The sequence below is a fragment of the Aythya ferina genome (assembly GCF_964211825.1).
Source record: "Aythya ferina genome assembly, chromosome: 7".
Lineage (NCBI taxonomy): Eukaryota > Metazoa > Chordata > Aves > Anseriformes > Anatidae > Aythya > Aythya ferina.
In genome coordinates, this window is record NC_140302.1 from 29054898 (window position 1) to 29074886 (window position 19989).

General features: G+C 36.7%; 1 protein-coding gene across 1 annotated transcript in view; it reads left to right on the forward strand.

Moving 5' to 3' along the window:
* NHLRC2 (NHL repeat containing 2) overlaps positions 1-19555 on the forward strand; it is a 38982-nt gene extending 19427 nt beyond the window's left edge. Inside the window, exons 6-11 of the mRNA XM_084526533.1 lie at positions 3523-3622; positions 4097-4328; positions 4772-4894; positions 5939-6148; positions 7388-7613; positions 10500-19555. Of these exons, the coding sequence (XP_084382659.1) occupies positions 3523-3622; positions 4097-4328; positions 4772-4894; positions 5939-6148; positions 7388-7613; positions 10500-10765 (1157 nt within the window). The 3' untranslated portion in view covers positions 10766-19555. The remainder of the gene's footprint in view (positions 1-3522; positions 3623-4096; positions 4329-4771; positions 4895-5938; positions 6149-7387; positions 7614-10499) is intronic.
* Positions 19556-19989: the final 434 nt, after the last annotated feature.

A 19989-nucleotide genomic window follows, 5' to 3' on the forward strand; every position in this document is an offset into this window, starting at 1 on the left:
CTTCTTCCTCGTTACTGCTTTCTTTAAAAGGTAAAAGCAGTAGACAGGAATAATATTTTCAAACTTCAGTTTATTTAGAAAATAACAGTAGTGCCAGCCACCAAATGTGACTTTAATTCCCAGACTTTGCATTCTCAGTCTGGAAGTTAGCCTGCAGTCCCCAGACTGGGGAGCTGGATGTGTGCAGTAGTCCTGGGAATGGGGTCTCTCCAAACAGGTGTTGTTGCCCGCTGTTAAAGTCTTTTTTGTGTGCTCAGATTTACTCAGAAATAAAAAAAGGTCGTTATTGAACTGCTTAAAATTGTGTGTGTGTACAAACAGGACTGGTAATTCTTAAAACATGGATATAGAGCAGAGGTGGGCTCAGGAACTTGAAAAGCACTGAAATACCATCCTACATCACACAAGAGCGTTCAGAGCTCTAGTTCATTAGTATTGAATCTTTATAACATAAGTATATCGTATTTGTAAGCCATACGTTGCTTTGATACAGGCAGCACTAAAGATAAGAAAGTCCATACCCTAATAAGGAGAAACTCAACTGGATTTTTAAAACAGCTCGAGATAGTTTGGAATGTGGCGCTTAATTGAATCAATGTAAAAGAAATGCTTTGTTCTTTTATGTTGCTTTATAATAAATTCTTTAAAAATAATTTCTTTCCATTGAGGGACGATAAGGAGTTATGGTAATGATGGCATTATCTTAACTTTAACATGTTGGTTCTCCCTGTCCCCCTTCTCCTGCAAGCACAGTACAAGGATGACAATGGTGGCATGTCTCCAGATTGTTTTATCCTCAAAGAAGTTTTCTATCTTTTGTTTCAGAAGATAAAACATTAAATTCTGTAGTGTCAGGACCATTGTGTGATAAAATACCTTATCTCTGCAGCCATATGAATTGTTTTTACTTTTCTGGTTTTGTATAATTTTTTTGATGAAAGCTCTTGACATATTTTCCGCAATTCAGTCTGCTCATACTGTTCCCATGCCTCTACCCATTCCCTTTGTTCTAATTGCTAGCCAGAAGAAAATATTTGTGTTAAAATTTGCAATTGCAGAGTTCCTACTTACTTTTCCCGTCGTGTGCTCTAGTTGAAGAAAGGACCTTGTCACTATTGATCTTGCATATTCTGTAAAATTTGAATGAATATTGATAGATTTTCCTCCTATTCGAAGAGGCATTTGGTGTGCGGGATTAGAGTGAGACACCTTTTCATGTTTTCACCATGGAGCTGTCACAGGGGAGTGCGAGTGGGCGGAATTACAGAAATTGGATTTTATGGAATAGGTTTTTCTGAAGTGCTCGGCTCTAGTCTTACTCCTTCGTTTCATTGTTGGATGAAGTGAATATTAAATAATCAACAAAGCTCTTTCTGACATCCCTCAGAATGGATGGCACCACATAGCACGATGAAGAGCTCCCTTTCTGAGCTTACCGGGGATTCTACCGTAGATCTTTTGGGGTACTCAGAGTAGCAGCATCTGAAAAATGCAAGCTCTGCAGTATGGAAGCAAAATCCTGGAAACGGATTGTGTGCTGTATGGAAAGTAGTGAAATGTTTTCCTAAGCAATTTTCTTGGTTTAAATCTTATAGAAACAAGCTCTAACCAAAGGGGATTCTGTCTTTTGGGGTTCTGTTAGGGTGAGTGGGGTGTGTGTCTTGGTATTACCAATACTTTGGAAGCGTGTCTGGAGACTTAAAACATTTGTTTTCCAACTCATTTTGAAAACCTTCCCTCTCAACAAAAAGCTTTTCCATGCTTTGGAAGTCTGACTTTTATTCTTGGAACTCCAGTTTGTGTAAAGACATGGAGCCATGTGGAAGTGCAGGAGAGAGTCAGCGAGTTCCTTTGATCGCAGCCTTGGAAACTTGTATCTCGATCCAAGAAACAGAAAAGGCAGAAGATAAACTGCATTAAAACCATACCAATGGTACTCTGAGGAGGGCTCACAGGATGAGGAAATTGATTCTGGAGATAGGAAACTATTTTTTTTCTGCTTGCAGTTGTAATGTGAGAAAGATTTAGGATTGAAAGAAAAGCGGCAGGATCTCAGTTGGGGAGATAGTGGCAATTTCACTTTAGAAAGATTGATTTGCACTAACTTCACAGATTTAAAATGTTTGCGAGCATTTTACATATAACTGCTTTTATTCTGAACCCCCCAATAAGGAACGGGGAGGGTGGCAGGGGCTGGACCGTGAGATTGTTTGCAGGAACAAGTATGAGATGCACATTTTTATAAGTTCGTGTGAATAAAAAGCTTCTGTGAGCAATTTAAGTGTTTTTCTGTTGACTAGCTAATAGCTATTCCAATACATTCATTTAGGAAAAGATTTTAATATTGTTTTTAACCAGATTAGAGAGAGCTATCCAATGTTTATGAACTACTAAAATGTTAGGTAACACTGGCCACGTTTTAATGAAGTTTTTAGATGTCAACTTTCTTGTTCCTTAGCTTTTTCAGAAACGGATAATTTTTTTTTTTAACATCCTTTCACAATTTGTCTCCATGCATTCTTATGCTGTAATATGCTACATTTTAAGCTGTAGAGCACTTATGTTCTTCTCTTTTCATTTGTATTTGTGAAGTGTTACCTAGAAAAGCTTTGTTTAATTCTATAGATTTGGATTGGTGAATATTGATGTTATACTTCGAGTTGAAAAAATTAGATGCTTGATACACACTTGAAACCTTCTTGAGAAAGTCGCTGTTCCGTGGACCTGCATCTTTCATTTGTGATAGCACATGTGAATAAGGAGTACTACTTGGAAACCAGACAGGTAGTGCAGAAGAAAATCAGTAACTGCACACATCACAGGTCTCTGATTGAACAGTGGTTGTTGCTCTACAGAGCGTAAATCTCCATGATGCCCAAGCATCAATTCTGTTATCTTAAAAACATCACATACGTTCTCTTTACTGTCATTAGTAGTACCTCTGATTTCAGTGGGACTGTTAGTGTGGTATGGTAAGAACATCAGAATATGCAGGATAAATGACCAGGAACTAGCATGAGCGTATGGTCTGGAAGGTACTGCCATTGTTATTTGTCTTAAAATGTGTTAACAGTTCTTATTAGCGTTTTGGAACATCTAATTTTATCACCAGCATAGAGTGTGGTGGTTTTTTGTTTGTTTTTAAAAGAACACCCCAAAAACATAGCTTAGGAAAAACATGTACATATTTGTTGACCAGTATGATGCCAAAATAACAGGTGAAATGTGGAGCCAATAGCAAAATCTTGCAAAGATCAAATTCTGTTTGAAGTATTGTCTTTACCAGGCAAAGATATAAAAATTGTGTTTTTAATATCCTTAGGAAGAGAATAAAAGAGCGGTAACGGGTTTCTTCAGAAATGAAAGACATTCTCTCGCTCAGTGGCTTGTTTGTTTGTTTTTCCCTGTGGCAAATGGTGAGCCGGAGTTAGGGGGATGGCAGGGTTGGTTTCTTGACTTGTTTTATGAAGCATTCCCAAAGAGGTTTTTTCATCTGTTCTTATACATCCATTTCTTTAAAAGTTTCAGAGACCCAAGAAGATGATGTTTTATGGATAGCGATGGCAGGCACGCATCAGATATGGGCACTGATGTTGGAAGGTGGAAAACTGCCAAAGGGAAGGTAAGCGGTTTTAATACAAGACACGTGAAACTGCTGTTTGTCTGGATAAACAGCCTTCAAACCCCACAGTGAGAGATAATCCAATTAATCTAAAAGTAATTTTTCTCAACCTGTACTTAGCTTGAAGCTTGCTGTTTCTCTTCAGACTTAAAAGGCTTGTGTCCTTTAAAGCCTGCCTGCTTTTACCCACGTCTGTTAGATGAAATGAAATATTCTGCTTTAGCTATAAAGCTATGACTTGGTAACGTACAATCATATAATTCAATGGTACTTTTCATTGCACTTGCTGAATTACCTAGTGATAAATGATAAACTAAGGTGAAAAAAAGTTAGCATAAAGGCATGGAATAATTTCTTGTGCTGCAATACAGTTGGTTTTATAATTCACGAGTGCTTTTCCCGTGATTTCTGTTCATGCATAATGTCACAAGTATTTCAGACTTGTTCTTGAATATGAGTATTATTTTCATTTAGTGATTTAAAGAAAGGAACCTGTCTTCGATTTGCCGGGAGTGGAAATGAAGAGAACAGAAACAACACCTACCCTCATAAGGCAGGCTTTGCACAACCTTCAGGTCTCTCTCTGGCTTCTGAGGAACCGTGGAACTGCCTTTTTGTAGCGGACAGTGAGAGCAGCACCGTGCGAACAATCTCTCTGAAAGACGGAGCAGTGAAGCACCTTGTAGGAGGAGAGAGAGATCCATTGGTAATCACTTCAAACTTCCCCACACTGCCCTACTAATATTCCTCAAGCCTGACCTGGAGGAACCACTGTTGGGGTGAGAGGGTAAATTAGTTTCCGTGGCCATCAGTTTCTTAACTTCACTGCTTGGAATGCAAATGTGTACCAGTCGTGGTGCTCAAGTTGTAGTGCAGAGCGTTGCTCCTCAGATACAAAAAATTACTTCACCTACTTATAAAATAGCCAAACTGAAACAATACTGTGGTGTTATTAAAGCCAGCTGCATTCATACTGATAATTTCCATTTCCATCACTAGCATCCGTATTTCCTAGTTCTCAGTATCCTTGTTATAAAGTTGTCTTGTTTTTTTTTTTTTTCTCAGTGAATTTCCATTTAATAACAATCATTTAAATTCATGTCAACATTGACTAATCAAATATTTTAATTTAATAATATTATTTTCCAGAACTTGTTTGCCTTTGGTGATGTGGATGGAGCAGGCATAAATGCGAAGCTGCAGCATCCCCTAGGAATAACATGGGACAAGAAAAGAAAACTGCTGTATGTGGCAGATTCCTATAATCATAAGGTAAGCATATATAGTAGCTTGACATATGCAGGCTTTACAATTTTTACTACTATGAGAGTTTATTTTCAGAGCATACAAAGATTGTACTTGGTTGAGCTGAAGAAAGAAAGGATAAGAATTCTTTTGTGAGTACTTTTTCCTTCCTTCCTTCCCTTATGGGTCCTTCTCTTTACCCATTGTTTTGGTGTTGTATGCTGCTGTGTTGATATGACAGCCCCTTGGGGAAGGTGAATTTGTACCAACTTACAGATCCAACTAAAGACCCTTTTATTATATCTTTCCAAAGAAACTGGTCTGGGGCAAAACAGCTAGGAATGGTTAGTCAGGAATACTGCAGGTTTGATAAAACCAGGAGAGCAAGAGGACTTGTTCTTTCCTCAAAAAAAAACACTCGTGTTTCGAGAAGAAGTATTGTGGGTTACCCCCATGGAATTCAAAGATGAGACAGGTTGTTCTGTATTACTGTTCTCAAGCTTTAATGTCTATAAGGTTCCTAACTGTATGTTGATTAAATATATTAAAAAATAAGTAGTTTGTCTTGTTTTACAGAATAAGGTATATATATCATTAAATACTTGTTAAAATCTGTGGTCCATATGAAATTTTGTTTAAAGTATAAAACATTATCAACATTTTTGCTATTAGCTTAAGAAAAAAGTTAAGAAAAAATTAATCTATTTTTAGGAAAAAAAAAAGTTACCGTGACAGTTTTATTATGCTCTTACTATTTTGAAAATGTTTTCAGGAAGGCAACAAATATTAGGGGGGGGGGGAAAAAAAGCCAAGCTGATCAGCAAGCATACTTTTATACCAAAGAGGTAGGTGCCTTAGGAGGACAACACTGAATGAAGACCAGGAAGCAAGCTGGGAGATGTCTTTTGATAAAGTATGATAACATAGCTTCCAGGACACATGCTTGTTACCTAAGATAATCAAAGTTAATGTTGGCTTCTGAAAATGCGGGATGTAAGATAACGCAGAACTTCCACATTCTGGTAGTTTTTTCAGAGAGGTTGTTTGTTTGTTTGTTTGTTTTTATTTTAGATTAAGGTTGTAGATCCCAAAACGAAGAACTGCGCTACCCTGGCAGGCACAGGGGAAGCAAGCAATGTTATTGGTTCCAGCTTTACACAGTCAACTTTTAATGAACCAGGAGGTTTGTGCGTTGAAGAGAATGGACGCCTGATGTATGTTGCAGACACAAATAATCATCAGATTAAAGTGCTGGATTTGGAAACAAAAATTCTTTCCATGGCAAGTAATATTTATTAAACAGGCTGATAGTGGTGTTTCTTTGTAAATTACTATTGCAGTAAGTGGTAGAAAAATCATATAGCTAATAAACTTTCTGGAGGCAGTAGTTATATTCGCCTAATGTTTTATGATGATCTAGCAAACAAGCATGGCCTGCTAGCATGCTTGTTGATAGCCCTATTCACGGAAAAGCAACTTTTGCATGTAAAACTTTTCACATAAAAATATCCAAAACCATGTAGAATACTGAGAATATAAAATACAACGAAGTTAGCTTGTAACAGTGATCTAGAGAGAAAAGTCAACAACAGTTTATTTAATATGACTTCTGTGGGGAAAGCAGAAGCGCTGTCATCACTCTTTTATAGTTCCAAACCCAAGTTTCTAAATCCAAATTCTTCTAAATTTGACAAAAATGTTGATACAGCAATGTCTTTGTTTTACTGTTATGGTGCTGAACTCTTTGCTGAACTTTAAAATTTCCATTTAAATGGTGTTTAACTTTTAATGAGTGCCATGCAGAATTTTATATATTCTTTATTTGGGGCATTCAAGTTGTCAAATTGGAACCACTTTCAAATACAGCAGTGCTCAATTTGCTGGTAAACATGAAAGCAAAACAAATTTGTACTGTCTATCTTATAATGATACCATGTCTTGGTGTTTTCATGTGTATGTATATGAGATAATAATCTTACTGTATTCTTTTAAGCTTCTTGCATTTAATAGTATGCAATCTTAATGTATATTTAAATTTCCATGCCATGTAATATCTTGGAGCCTTTTCTGGGAAATTGTCCTTTACTTTGCTGCATAATCTGCATGGTTAGAATCTTGGATTTTATTGCCAAAGGATACAATTACCACCCCATTGGGAGAAAATGCTTATAAACTTTATTTAAAATAAAAATGTAATGCAAATGTTAAATAATGAAGTTATAGGATACTTGAAGTAGTAGATTTTGTAAAGTAGCTCTAGATTTTATGATTTTAATAGTAAATATTTTTATCCGTATCAATCAGTTTTATCTCTTACATTTAAAAGTTATTTTGTCATCTCCTTTGTGTTCGTGTCATTGCAGTATTATTGTTCTCCATCAGAAAGTTTCAGTACAGCAACCATATTGTCACGTGTTAGTTTTCCTTGTCCATGTCAGCCATCAAAGTGTGATTGTATTGTGAAAGTCTATTTGCTATACCAGGACAAATGAAAATTAATACTTTGCTTTCTACTGATAGTTGCCTATCCTGAATCCAGAAATGTGCGATGTTCCAGATCATCTGCCTGTGCAAAAGGACAAAAGAGCAAACCTTCCAAAACTGCCTAAATCTGCACCAAACATTCAACTTCATCCACTGACTGTAGCTCCTGGCCAGACAATTCAGTTTTTATTGAAGTTGACCCTCCCTCCGGATTCAGCACTGAATGAAGAAGCACCCAACGCCTGGTTTATCACAGCAGAAGGTAAAGTGCTTGTGTTGTTTTATCAGTTGAACAGAAGTAGATAAGAAACAAAGTAGATAATATCAGGATGTGTTTTCCATGCAAGGGATCTCAATCTGATGAACCAAAATGTCCCTCCCAGTCTGTTCCTGTACGACACTGTGATGTGGTAAATGTTATTTAGTGTTGATACATTGAACAGCTGGAGTGGGAAGAATTAAAAAGAAAAAAAAAAAAAAGGAACTTGGTAATTGTAGCTTCTTGCTTGAATTAATGCATGCTGCATTAATTTTTTTTTTTTAAAACTTCCTTTAAACAAGTTGCCGGTGAGGGCTTGCAGAGAAACTGTTCCCAGAGCAGTTGAGCTTTTTCCTCCTTAGATTTTTGCTCTCACCACGCTGTCTCCATGAAAGGCTTAGCCCAGCCCTACTGTCTGCTTCTGGGAGAAAGGTCACTGTGAAGCTGAAGCATATTCCAGAAAGATTCCCATTTTTCCTTCTGTCTCTTCAAAAAATTATTTGAAGTAAATTTCTAGCTAACCACTTTGAACCTACTTTGTTGTAATTCATATATACATATATATATATTTGCACTTGAATATTTCTATAACAAGGCATGCTTTCAAATATAGGAGGAAAATTTTGGTATGTCAAGGCAGCAGAAATAATTGACATTTATTGCAGGCCACTTTTGCTCTTCCTTTCTGGCCTTGGGCAACACTTACAGTCACTGCATGCCTTGGTTACTGTGAAGTGGGAATAATATTTAATGGTTGAGCAGCGTCGTGAGGCTTAATTAATCTCTTTCAACTCTTAAGTATTTTAAAAGAACACATGGAACATGTTCACGTAGCATGTGACTGGAGTGCTTTAATTCTAGCCATCGTTACCATCCTTACACTAGATATTGCTATGCACGAAGCATGACCAGTAGAATAAACTCTGTGAATGCGTTCCTTAAAATTCTTTTCAGTACAAAAATAGTAAGGTTATCTGAAACCCCTTCTTGCTCAGGGTGACCATTAGCAAGTGTTTGGAGACAGTGCTTTCCAGTGTTCCAGCTGTGCTCAGAAGGGAGTATCTGTCAGTGCCCTTGGAAGTACCATTTGAAAGAAGAGGCTTAGGTATGGATGTACCCTATGGAAGCTGATATACATAATAACCCCTATTTTTTTCACATTGTGTCAAAACAGTTTTGTCTGGTTATTGAGTTACTCAGGTATGACTCATTTGCTTTAAGTCTAGTATGCTCATGCTATAGGAATAATTTACTCATCTCTGGAATCAAGGCTTCTAAAAAGTATCCTATTCCTCACCTTGTGTGCCTAAGTAAGACTGTCACTGTGAACTTGACTTTTGTGGGTGAAGGGAGGATGCCTTTCATTCAGACTCTGAGAAATTTCTGAACATCGTAAACACATTTGCTGTCAGACTTTATGCACCCTAAAAGTAGGTGATGCACAGAGAACTATCTATTACTTCTTAAAGGAACCAAATAAAATAATAAAATAAGCAATTATAGAGCAGAGGAAAGCTTTGCCAAACACACCAAAAAAAACAAAAAAAAAAAAAAAAACAAAAAAACACACAAACAAGCAAAAAAACCTAGAATATAGTTTTATTTAGTTTTGTTTTCATGTGTTTGATGTTGAGATTTCACCGCTTGGACATTCAATAGATTTTTAGAAGCAATGGACGAAACATTTTTATTTCAATTACTTCTGCTCATTTACTATACTGCATTGGAAAACATTCATTTTTTTTGAAATGCTGCAGGATTCTAAAATTCTGAGTAATTGTTCTCAGCCTGAATTTACATGCCATATTGTCTTTTACAATAATAAATACATGTTAATAGTCATTACTGCTTGTAGATGCAGTTAAAATGATCTGAAGCTAAACATCTCATCTTCTGACTCATACTTTTTTGGCTAGCTTTCAAAGTGTCTATATATCCATGTGGTAGCTTAATTAAATGGGTTGTTTTTAAAAGCAATCAACAAATACTGTACAGGGCCTGCAATCTGGTTATACACTTCATGATTTAAGGCAGTTTCTTATTGTAGTTTATGCTTTCGGAGTACAAATAGACTATTTCCAGCACACTTTTTGACCTATAAAAATCTCCAAATATTGTTGAGGTGAAGATACATGTCAGATCTTCAAGGGTTAGCAAAACTGGAGAAGATAAGTAACTTAAACTCAACAAGACATTTCAAGCTCATAACTTCTAGAGCCAAATTTAAGGTATTTTCTTAAAAATGCCAGAAAGAGCACATCATCCATCTCATTTTAGAATAAAATACAGAGTGCAATGCAATGAAGTAGGTACATACATTGTGCAGTTTATTTTGCAGTTCACATACTCTTAAATATTTAAATAAATGTAAAACTCAAATTTTGTTATAATAGTCAGACTGAACATAGCTAAATTACAGCAACCTGTTTATAAAGCCAACATTTCTGTTTGGAAACATGATAAAGTACCTGCAGTTCTGTGCATTTATGGCAGATGTCTTGCCTAGAGTATTAGGCCTCTAATACAAACATATAACAACCAATTAATTTCAGGAGTTTTAAGTATCAGAAGAAATTTTAATATCCTCTTAAAAGTGTGTATAGGGCAAATTACAGATTCATTGCATTTAGCTAAGGTATACTGTGGAGATACACCCACACTTCTGAAGCAAAGCTGTGGATTACCTTTAAATGACTACTGAAGAAGCACTTGTAAACTATTTTTATTTTTAAATTTTTTTTCCCATGATGAAAAAATCAGAAGGGAAATTTCCTTTATGTTCTATATGGAAAAAAGGTCATGTTGTCATATGAGCAAAATTAGTGTTTTCTATAGGTTTCAGACATGGTATTAAATATCCTAATGATAAAATTTGTTGTTCTTTTGCAGATAATACATGGTTGCTTCAAGGACAGAGTCTGTCTGGAGAAATTAAGGATGTTTCCTGTCAAACTGTCATTCCCTTTCAGTTACCAAGGAGCTGTCTATCAGCTGAAGCTGTCCTGGCTATCAAAGCGTGCCTCTACTATTGCAGCAAAGATAGCAGTGCCTGTTTGATGAAAGGAATCTCATTCAGTCAGCCTTTACAGATAGCAAGTGAAAACCAAGCCAGCTTGACTCAAGTTGAACTAACATACACATTTTTAACTAACTAACCCAAAGCCAGCGAATGTGGTGCTTTATTTTGCTTTCCACTGTAGGAGAAAATATGGATAGATAACTTTTCTCCATTGGCCATCTTCCTGGAGCTTATGACAAACCTAAGAAATAATATTCTTGGTAAAATGCAATAGAATTCCTTACAGTTTAACATGAACATTTATAATCACAACCTGATTTCTTTTCATTACAGTAGAAACAATGATACTGTAATACTTCAGACTTCATTGCCAGTTGTGAATACGTTGGACATACGCCATTCTAAGCAATGAGCAAAAATTTTTAACATCCTTTTGAAAGAGTTAGTATTGCCTTGTGACTACACTGTAAGAAATTCTTTGCACTATATGTGCTGTTAGAATAATCAGATCATTTCAGACTAACAGTTAGAGATTCCTTTTGTGCCCTTAAATTTTAATAGAATGTCAAACCTAATAGTTTTTTTCTCCAGGCTGTAAAAGGAGCATCTTGCTTATTTCTCTGTAGTGGCACTTATGACACATGTATTTTGAAAATACATCTTAAACTAGGTGCAGCTCTAATGTTATGCAAACTGATTGTTTTGTTTAACTAGATACGACTGCCTTATATGAAGAGCACGGTTTCATGGAAAAATTTCTGTGAAAGGAAATGTTTGAGTTCCTACAAAAAAAAAAAATCATGCTGATTTCTAACAAAGAATGTGCCTCTCTAGTGTGTGTGTATATTTGTAAAGAAAAAGAAAATGCTGGAATCTTTCTGATATATACTGATTTACATTTTATGTAAGTGGTAGAAAATGGTTGATTATCTAAACTGCAAAAATTAAATGTCAACCATTTCAAGCAGGTGAATCACTTTCCTTTTCCACTTTTATGATTTCTATGTAAAACCCAGTCTGAAGACTTCTGTCTTGGAAGCATACAATATTAAGAATGATGCTACACTCCTAATGTGTGATTCAAAGTCTTTTGAAGTTGCTGTTTGTCCACCCATTTGTTATGGTGGCCTCTGAATCAGAACCGTACGTTTAATAATGGATGGTTGCATTCGTGTCTAAAGGTTCTGAGCTTTTGCTAGAAAACTGGTGATTCAGTCTTTGAGTAAAGTGCTTTGATTTGAAGCTGTATTCCCCAAACTCTGCCTTTGGTGGTTAAATGTTTTGTGAGTAAAAGTTGATGAATTTGCCATAGGAAGTAGCAGGAATACGGGAGGGTGTGCAATTTTCTTATTGAATTGGAAGGATTTCCACAGTGCTTAAGTATAATTGGATTAGGTCCGGTGCTCTGATTATGAGGATCAGTCCTGAGAAGATGAATTTGTTTTAAATTTGAAGATGGTATTTTTACATATAGTATGATGTATAGTAGTGAAAGAATTGTTATGTTGTGTTTTCTAAAGCAGTCACCATTGTTCCTGACACCTGTCAGTAAATCCCTGGTATGATTTGTTGTTGCTCATTCCTAATTGAAAACTGATTGAAATGTTGGTCATGAACTCCAGAGGCTTTTGTTTTAAGGGAACCATGTGGATTGGTGTGGTTTTTCCTTCTATTGAAATGCCAGCATATCTGTGAGTTCTCTACAGTACCAGAAATTGTAGTTATCTCACCTGTCAGCAAGGCAGGGACTGAACTATTATTTTCTTGTGTTTATTTTTTAAGCAACTTTTCTAATTCAGTGTTTCAGTTCCTTTGAGTAAACCTCTCAATCTCACATACCATTTTGAAGAAGGATAAAGCTTTGCTACTTTGTTCACAGATTGCAAATGCTGTTGAAAGGATGAAGGTAAAGAAACCGATTATAGGGCATTAATCACTTCTCACACTTTATTACAAATCTTTAAGAGTTTTTGTTGTTGTTTATTTAACTTTGGGTGGTAGCCAGGAAACCTTAGATAAGCTTCCAGCTAACTCACAATTTTTCTGTTGCTTACTGTAAAAAGCAAGCATTAGTTTCAGAAGTTCAGAATAACAAATTAAATTCTTACAGTTATCTTGAGTATACAACTGAGCAGATAGGTTTTTTGTTGTTGTTGTTGTCTTTTTTTCCCCCTCTCATTTCCAACTAAAATTATATTTGTCTGTTTTGATTGGACAAGACCATCAAATTCTACCTTGTATTTTGGCATACAGAAAAAAGCCTCAACAAATCTGTTATCTTAATGACACTTTTTAATTGAAGTATTGCTTTAATTAATGTAGGGAAAGGCCATGTATTCCTAACTTTGTTTAACAACACTGTATTTAAACACTATACACTGTAGTAGACATATACATACATTTATATCAAAAATATAAACAAATGTTTAAGGGTCATATCCTTTATGTTTTCAAGATTCAACTTCTAGTTACTGTGTGTAAATGCATTCAGAACTACTGCAGCTTATTGGGAAGGTGTGATAGTAGATAGTAGGAAAACTGTTGCATAAGCATCAAGCTGAAGTCTGGGATCAGACTGTAAAGGACCTTTAAAGATTTAGTTGTAGCCGTATTTTAAGTAGTGAAAACAATTTCTGCTTTACTAGCAGAGAGTAGGAAAATGTGTTTGAACCTTTTTTTTTCTTTCTCTTAAGTCCATGTCTTGCAGCAGTTGACTGAATCCTATATAAACTGAGGGGTGTATACTAACCAGGGGGTTTAATGGTGAACTTGGCAGAGCTAAGTTAAAATTTGGAGCAGGTGATCTTAGAGTTCTTTTCCAACCTAAATGATTCTATGATTCTATTTCTAGAATATGAACTTTAGCTTTACCCTAAAAAAGAGACAGAAAGTGTGAGACTATCTCAAAAACTTGACCTGAAAAAGGTGAATGTCCTGGAATGCTTTTCCCCCTGCATCCCGTAAGTTCTAAACCATTCTATGCAATAACCCCTTCAGTTTACAAGGGAGAGCTTCTTTCCCTGACTTGTCCTAGCGGGTTTCATGCAAGGACACTGCTGTAATCATTCTCCATCTTTTTAGATGTAGCTGATTCTCAGTGTGCTCCGGTTCTTCCTGATGACGTTACTGGGGTTCTTCTGATCCTCAGTCTGTGCGTTCACTATGACTGGTGTTTATCACATAGCCTGTTTTTTTTTTTTTTGTCCAAGGAGTAGCACACACATCACTGAGTCCCTCCTTATGTTTCAGTTGTGGCATACAGACATTTGAATGTTCTATAATTAGAATAACATGCTTTTCAAAAGCTTACGATGTTTACTTTTACTCTACAAAAGGGATGCTGTTTCCATTGCTTTCTCCAGGGTTTAGAAGATGCTGTTACACTAAAGCAAGAAGTGCCGTAAGTGTAACCAGACAGGCAAAAACAATGGCTTCTACGAGCTACAGAAGTTTCAGTTAAGTTACCAGAAACCATCTTCAAAATACAATTCAGAAAAATGGGAAATTTTACTTCTGTCTCTAAATACTGATAAATTAGACGGCTGATATCTATTTGTATGGTAATGTAGTTTATAGTGTTTCTTGATATGAAAAAAAAAAAATCAACTAAAAATTCCACTACCAGCATATTGGTATGGCTCAGCATTCCCAGATTTGTATCTTACAGTAACAGTATGTAATTCAAGGCCTTTTCAAATCATGCTTTCCCACTGACTTTAATAGGTTTTGCATCAGACCTATAAAGTCATAAATTACTATAGCAAATCTCTAAAGAATATTGGTCATGCTTGCTTTGTATAATGGAAACAAATTCAGAGGCATTTGCAGTTTTTAGTTCTAGTATTTCCTTTCCTGGAACAGCACTTTTTTTTTTTTGAAATTATTTAGCCAGAGTAAAAATGCATATGGCTTTCAGTATATTATATATATTCTTTATGCACTTTTTTATTCCAATGGGCAAGTCTTGTAGTTCAAAGTAAAAGTATCTTTTGTGAGAGCATCAAGAAAAACTTGTTCCTTATCTCTTGCTTAGAGGAGGGAGATGATCAGAACGAAGTGACTTCCCTTCTTGTACAGGGGCATGTCCTTTTCCTCCTTTAATTATTGACTAATTACTCTAGCAAAGAGAGTTGCATTACTGACCACAGTTTCAAGTTCTCTTGAGTTTTTGATTCCTAACAAGGTTTGCTATGTACATGACAGCCTTAAATGTTTGACTTTGTAGAGTTTATCAATGATATATCTAGTTTAAAATGGCTTACAGTTTAGCAGACAATAGCAAAGATTTACGTATTTTTTGAAAATCACTGTTCCTCCTTAACACTTACCTCAAAGACATATTGCAGCTAAATTTCCACAGAAGTGTGTGTTCATAAACTGTGTTGCAAGTCAAAAGTAAGTTTTCTTCACTGTATGATGTGTGAGAGGTGCTGTAACAGGTTGTGTGTGTGTACTCCAAGCTGTACTTCTTCTAACAGAAGAATTTACCATAGGTAGCAGTTTATTACCTACCCTTCCTGATGGTAACTGCACACTCAAATCTGCCAGCTCAGTTGTTTGTATAATCAGCTAAGATAACCTATTTATGTTAGCAAAGAGGTAGTATTTAAAATTAATTATAATCATTTTCACTGAAAAAAAGTTTGTCAGGGGTTGCATGAGCTTCTCTGTCCCTCGTCAGGAAGATATAAGAATAGTGAGAGTTAGTTGCAGACAGTCACTGCAAAAGTGAGACCTTTTTGTTTTGTTTTTTAATTGAACCATCACTTCTGGCTTTGCATTCTGCAGCAGATCATTAATTCAGAAATATTTCTAATAATATTTTACATTCTATTGTGTTCATATAACCAAGCTTGATTACTGTCTTCCATCAGACCCGGCTGTTCTGATAGTTTTGTAGATGTTGAACTGTTGTATGTAAAATCACTTTCTCTTGTTAAAGATTAGCTTTCATTCTTATTAAGGATTCAACACAACTATGACTTGAATTTCTGGGTTTATTTTGATTTTTGTCATAATATTGGAGGGGGTTTAGGGTGAGGAGAGGAGTTGGTCAGGTTTCTGTGTCTACCTTTTCCTCTTGTAGCTTCCCCAGGACTGAAATATGGCCAGTATCTTATTACCATAGAGGGATCCAAGTAGGATAATTTCCTCCACCAGCCCCTCGCCTCTCCCCTGCTTTAGGGCTGGGGTGTAAAAAGAAAGTGCAATAGGGCTCTTCCATTCAAGGACAATGTTACCTGGCAGCTCACTCCAAATGGGTGCAAATGAGGTGAGGGTTTCAAGATGAGTTGCACAGCACTGATCCTCAGAATGCATAGACCTAGTGTGTACTGGCATTCTGGAGTTACCTGCTTCCTAGGTCTACTCCTCTTTATGGCCTGTAAAATTTTACTCCATACAGAGGGTGAGAATTTTGCCCTTACTCTCACTGAAAAAAATATTTAATCGATTATTTAGTGCTCTTTATTTTAAGATAACCTGCTAATAGTTACTGAAATCCAGGACCTGTCTAAACCCTTCCATACAGTTCTAGGTAACATTAAAGTAAGATTATGTCCTCAAGTCAACTTCATCAAACTCTACAACGATGCAGCTACTATCATTTTTTTTTTTTTTTACCTTTATCTCTGGCCCTATTCAATTAAGTTCTGAAGTTGTTTCTAGATCTCCTAAAGCATCTCAAACTTGAGTAGCCTATGCATGGACTTTCTTGGCTCTTGGCTTCAGGAAACTGCAGATTAAATACTTAAGAATATTAGGTGATTTGAAAGATACCCCAGCTTGCTATGTTGTTGAAGATTGTGCTTTATTATTATCACAGGATAATGTACTTTTGATACAGCTGAAAGACTAAAACCTTGGATTTACGTTGAGTGTTTGTGCAGCTATAGTTACTTGTTGTTTAGTGTACTGCCTTGTTGGTCCAATGCTTTCAAAGTATACGAGAGGACTTTTTGTCCAACTGCAGGCTCTAGGGATAAGAAAAAGAATTACAAGTGTTTTTCAAGCCTTGCTTAGTTCCTTTGTAACGTTGATAATTTTGAGTTAAAGAAATCGCACTTGTAGAAATCTATTTATAAGTCTACCTTAACTTAATGCTCTGTACTCAACATGCCTCAGAAGAGTAATATTCCACAATATATTTTTCCCCTCTTGATGGTGTATTTAGAAACTCAACCCATCTGGACATTGTCAGACTTCATAGTAAGTGAGATAACTATTCCCAATTTGGTTTTATGTTTAAAATAAATACGTAAATAAGAGCTAGTTCTTCAAGCTTTTGATGAAGCTGAAATACCTGGTTTTAAACCATCCATTCAAGAAATGTGTGCTGAGAGTTGGCTATTTCAGATGACTTCCAGGTTTTAAATTTTTGGAATTGAGAGTTAAGTGGTGGAACATAGCCAACATGGGTTCATGAGGGGAAAGTCCTGCTTAACTAATTTAATTTCCTTTCATAACAAAGTTACTCATCTAGTTGACCAATGGAAGCCAGTAGGTGTGATTTTGGGGAGATTTTAGCAAAGTTTACAGTATTGTTTCTCTCCAATGTCCAGCATACAGCTTGGCAAGTACACAACACGATGTGTGAACAATTAGCTGACAGATCGGGCCCAAAGGGTTTTAGTAAGTTGAACTACAGTAAATGGCTGGTGGCCTGTCACTAGTTGGGCTTCCTAGGGCTCAATTTTAGGACAGGTTCTCTTGATTTTTTAAATGATCTGGATGCAGGACTCAAATGCATACTAAGTTTGCAGGTTAGGAGGAGTTGTCGATTCCCTCAAGGGAAGAGAGGCCTGCAAGGAGAGAGCTCACAACAAATTAAAGGTCTGGGCAATCACCGAGTGAAGTTCAACAGGAGCAAGTGCTGGATTCTGCAGCTGGGAAGGGGCAATCCTGGGTATACGAACAGACTGGGGAATGAGAGGCTGGAGAACAGCCCTGCAGAAAGGGATCTGGGGGTTCTGGTTGATGGCAAGCTGAATGGGTCAATAGGAGTGTGCCCTGGCAGCCCAAAGAGCCAGCTGGGCATCAAGCACCACGCTGCTAGCTGGTCAAGGGCAGGCGTTGTCCCCTGCTGCTCTGCTCTGGAGCAGCCTCGCCTCAAGAACTATGTGCATTTTGGGGCACAGCAGTGTAAAAAGGACATAGAACTGTTAGAGAGTGCCCGAAGGAGGGTTACAGAGATGGTGAAGGGCCTAGAGAGCAAGACGTGTGAGGAGCAGCTGAGGTCCCTGGGTTTGTTCAGCCCAGAGCAGAGCAGGCTGAGGGGAGGCCTCATGGCGGCCTGCAGCTCCCTCACGAGGGAGGCGGAGGGGCAGGCGCTGAGCTCTGTTCTCTGGGACAGCCTGCCGGAGTTCAAGAAGCATTTGGGCAACCTCTCAGACATTGGGTTTGATTTTGTGGTAGTCCTGTGTGGAGCCAGGAGTTGGACTCAATGATCCTTGTGGGTCCCTTCCAACCTGGGATGTTCTGTGATTCTGTAACAGAAATGCTAAATGTTTTATATCTTCAGTATTTAACTTCAAAAATATCCAGTCTTGCTTTTAAAAGAAAATTAGTGCACTTAAAGCTTTCTCTTATGTAAATCATTGTACTGTTAAATTATGATGGATTTGTGTGATTGTATATAGATATTAATAAGGAAAAATAAGGTAATTGAAAAACTGCAACTAGGTGACATTCAGGCTCTCCAAGGTTACCAGCAAGTATCTTTAGTAGTTCAGTCCAATGCGACAGAAATTCTGCATTTTCATTACATCATGATGACTGAAGGAAGAAATCAGTGCCTTGAATAAAAATACTTGAAAGTGTGTCTTTGTAGAAAAGCTGGAGTGTTGATTGAAATAAGGTATTTATTTGACCTTCATGATTTGTGAGTTTTGTGTTTTTTAAAATTCTGTACTAATTCAGAAGCTGTAAAGTTTTTTTCACTGTTACGTTGTAGAATTAAGTTGAAATTAAAGTGCTTTTTATTCAAGCTACTCTTCCTGTGAAGTACTTTTACTTTCAAGAGGCTTTTTCTCTGTCTTGCAAACATACCTCTTATGTACACTTAAAAACAAACCTAGCAGGATGATTTCAAATGTCTTGCAGAAGCTGGGATGCAAGTGAGACAGAGGTTAAAACTTTAATTTAGAAGGGCGAGGATGATTCTTCTTGACATTTGAGGGACAGGGAGTTGGTCTGCTTTTGTTGTTGTTGTTTTCATTTGTTTCTTCTATTCTATGAGCAAATATTATTTAAATGGCAGAGAGCTGTGTGGAGAGGGAGCTCTGAAGGGTCTGGTTCTCACTGTGATGAAACCATATAACTTCATTTAGGTTCTGCTGTTGGGATGCTTTAAAATCCCTGCAGTATAGCACTAGTGAAGAAAGTCACAGTTGAGCATTTAACACCTTAGTACATGGCTTGTATTGTTTAGATGGAAAGATGGGGATTTTTTTTTTTCTTCTTTGAGTACTACAGTGTTGCTTTAAGGACATGGGAATATTTTTGTCTGCTCTTTGAGATACTAAACCTCTTTTTTTTTTTTCCATTGCATGTGATGCAAAGCCTTTCAAATATCTGAACGTTTAAAAGACATGTTTTATATTTGTTACTACAAAGTATGGGAAGAATTAGAACTGAAAGCACATCATCTGCAGCTGATGTAGATTGTGGAGATTCTTCATACACAGCATCACCTAATAGAGTTCTTAACAATATTCATGGGTTATGATCCTTTTTAAGTAAAAGGTAAATGTCCTGTAATATTATGAGAACAAATAAATACGCTGTGGAAGAAATGCTAGCTTCAGATTTCAATTCAGCAAATAAACAGTGATTGAAGAATGTATTTTCTCCCCTATGAAGCCTATTTCTCCTTGTAAAGCTTTTTCATGGAAAAATAAACATTAAAAATTTTATCTTTTCTTTCAAAGCTTGGCTTGTCTGTCAATCTTTACATCAACATAGATGTGGAAGTAATAAACTGTGTGTGCCATAAGGCATTACAACTTGATTAAAATCTTGTACGCAACAAGTACAATTTGTTTCACGCTCCCTTTCCTTCAGGGCTCTGCAGCCATGGGTGTCAACTGACCATTCACGGACCTGAGGTTTGGTAAAACTGTGCAGTCATGAAGACTCTCCAGCTTCAGGTTTACCCAGTGATCTGGACACAAGAGACCTGTTTTTATTCCATTGGTGCACATAAGAGAGATGAAAAGTGTTGTGCTGGATGAGTCACAGACTGTTTGCAGACTTGTAGTTGTTTTTTTTTTTTTCAGAGATGCTAAGAACTAGCTTAGCTACTGGAACAGGTCTTGCTGCATTGAGGTCTGCTGTGGAGCACTGTTAGCCATAGTAGCCTGT